Genomic DNA, 2,445 nt, shown 5'->3' with positions numbered 1-2,445 from the left:
AATGAGTTTGGTTGTATCCCTGTGCTTTTGCTGTGCTGAGGGCTACATAGAATAGTTATTACATTTGAAATAATTATAAAACAAATCTGCTTGTGCTGAAAGTGCCCCTCGCTTCTGTAATTACAAAGGAAACAAAATATGGGTACCGAGCCAAATCAGAAATTCTTGAGGTAGAACCATCGACAAAATGAAAAAGTAAGATAAATGACACAGTCACAATAAAGTGGTGCTTAAGCTAGACTACACAAATTTGTGTACAAGGCAGCTTTTTATAGCAAAAGAAACTTACTATAGACTAGATTTTTACCCGTCCATTTGCAATTCTTTTGATAATGTACACTGTTTATTTTAACAACTTAGTGCATGCATGGATCTTTATTTGCCCTATTCAAAAAGGTAGAAGATTTTAAATCTAAAGGACCAGGTAAAGACTCCTGTCAATGGCAAATAGAGCTCACAGATATGCCATCAGGGGAGGTTAGAAAAAACTACAATCAAACCCGCCATTTTGCCTTCAGATCTGACCTAGATCTGCCTGAATAAGCTTCAACACGGTACTGGATACATTTCTCAGGAATTCTAGTTCATGTTGGCATGACACAGTGCTGTTTCACCACACCCCAAAGGTGCAGATTTAGATCGAGATCTGGTGATTGTGGAGGCCATTTCAGTGATGTGAACACATTGTCATGTTCAAGAAACCAGTTTGAGATGATATGAAAAAGTGTACAAAAAAAATTGACTTGCATTTAAACAATAAGACAAAAAATGTACAGAATAACAGAAATTATTTATTACATTTTATGTAATGAATCAGATGTATACATTAGTAAACCATTTTTTTGATTACTGGTTTTGCGTTCTAATAATATGTTTTGGTATTACAACAGCCATGTCCAATATCCAAGGTATTTCCTCCTATTTATCATCATTCCTCCTACAGTATTTTATCACCAAATAACTATGAGCCTGTCATATTATTAAAAATGTGATACATCTAATTTCTTTTATCTGAGGGGAATTCCAAAAGAATTTGCAAACGTATAATGAATGATTTTCTACACTAAAAGGGTGATAATTCCTTGAAGCCAAAAAAAAGTCATCAGCTGTTTTATGGCCCACCAATATAGAGAATCATCATTTTATAGACATGGATATAATCAGAGCTATCTTGTTGCAGAAAGTGGCTAAAACCCAAATATGTGACACATTTTCTCATCAAACCTTGTGTTAGGTAAAAATGGTGGCTACCAAATGTTGGCTACCATTGATGATCTCAATCTAAAAAAATTTAGTTACCTGGTCCTCTGCTGATTTATTGGGGTCACCAATATCCGAGATACTGTTCTGGAACATTTTAATTTCACTTGCTGGATACCTGTGTTCCAGGTTAGCAGCTCAAAAGGTACCAACACCACAGACAGTCAAACATCCAGCACTTATAGAAACAAGTCAGCAATGTAACTAGATATTTCTTCAACTCCCCAATAAGAATGTACTTCAAATATATGGTCACACACACATTAGCCTGCTTTCTCAGTTGTTAAGACACTTTCATTTCTAGCAGCCAAGTTTAGATTGTTGGCAATGGTGTCTTGAATTCACTGTCTTGTATGATGAAAACAAGCAGCAGATCATCCACACACCAGCTTCATCAGATCTACAGACACAGTATTTTAGTTCATTAGAGGTATAGCTATGTGCGGCTTGCATACTGTTTGCTCCTTTGGTTACAGTTTGCATGTGGCCTGAGCAACTTTTGAATTACTTCTCCTTCCTAAAGCCTTGCATATATATGTTCCAGCCTCTGTCAGCTTCTTCAAGTCAATGCCCTGAAAAATGAGCACATCATTAAAGTGAATCAAATAGTCTGTATTAATACATTCCTAACGATCCATATATACAAACCAATCAAAAAATTGGCAATGGACTTTAAAGGCATTTAACTCTTTCCCTGTTTAACAAGAGGTCCACTTATAAAACAGAAAGTAAAAAAAAACTGGATCAAAGTGTTACTGAGCCCCAACTCTGGAGCAGATATTGAAAAAGCAGCAGCACACTGATTAAGGTGTCCCTTTATTTGACTGACCATGTTTTCTGTATTAAAATGGAAACCAAAGGTTAAACAAAAAACTAGCAAACTAGCAATATTTTTGCCAGAAGATAGTTTGTATGGTATAATATTCCTAAAATATTCATTTACCTCCCTGCTAGCCATTTTTGTTTAACTACCATTCTGTCAAGATGCCACGAATGGTATTGGGTAATATAGCTCCAGGCCACACGTGTAGGAGTGACATTAACTGTGGCTACTCAATAGTCAGGAAAAATGTCAGATATGGAAGAAATGGTGGAGAAGAAAGCATCAGTGGCAATTAAAAACTCTGGCTGTCAGTCCTGGAAAAGGACAAACAGAGAAGTTTGCTATAATGTGACTACATCCAA

The 2,445-nt window shown here is 36.1% G+C and overlaps 1 protein-coding gene across 1 annotated transcript in view; it reads right to left on the bottom strand.

Annotated features, from left to right (window-relative positions):
• Positions 1-771: 771 nt before the first annotated feature.
• LOC140324270 (hydroxymethylglutaryl-CoA lyase, mitochondrial-like) overlaps positions 772-2,445 on the bottom strand; it is a gene marked incomplete in the record, with an annotated part of 20,785 nt that continues 19,111 nt past the window's right edge. Inside the window, 1 exon segment of the mRNA XM_072402009.1 lies at positions 772-1,832. Within this exon segment, the coding sequence (XP_072258110.1) occupies positions 1,731-1,832 (102 nt within the window).

The sequence above is a fragment of the Pyxicephalus adspersus genome, chromosome 2 (genome assembly GCF_032062135.1).
Source record: "Pyxicephalus adspersus chromosome 2, UCB_Pads_2.0, whole genome shotgun sequence".
Classification (NCBI taxonomy): domain Eukaryota; kingdom Metazoa; phylum Chordata; class Amphibia; order Anura; family Pyxicephalidae; genus Pyxicephalus; species Pyxicephalus adspersus.
This window is presented reverse-complemented; position numbering and strand designations above follow the sequence as displayed.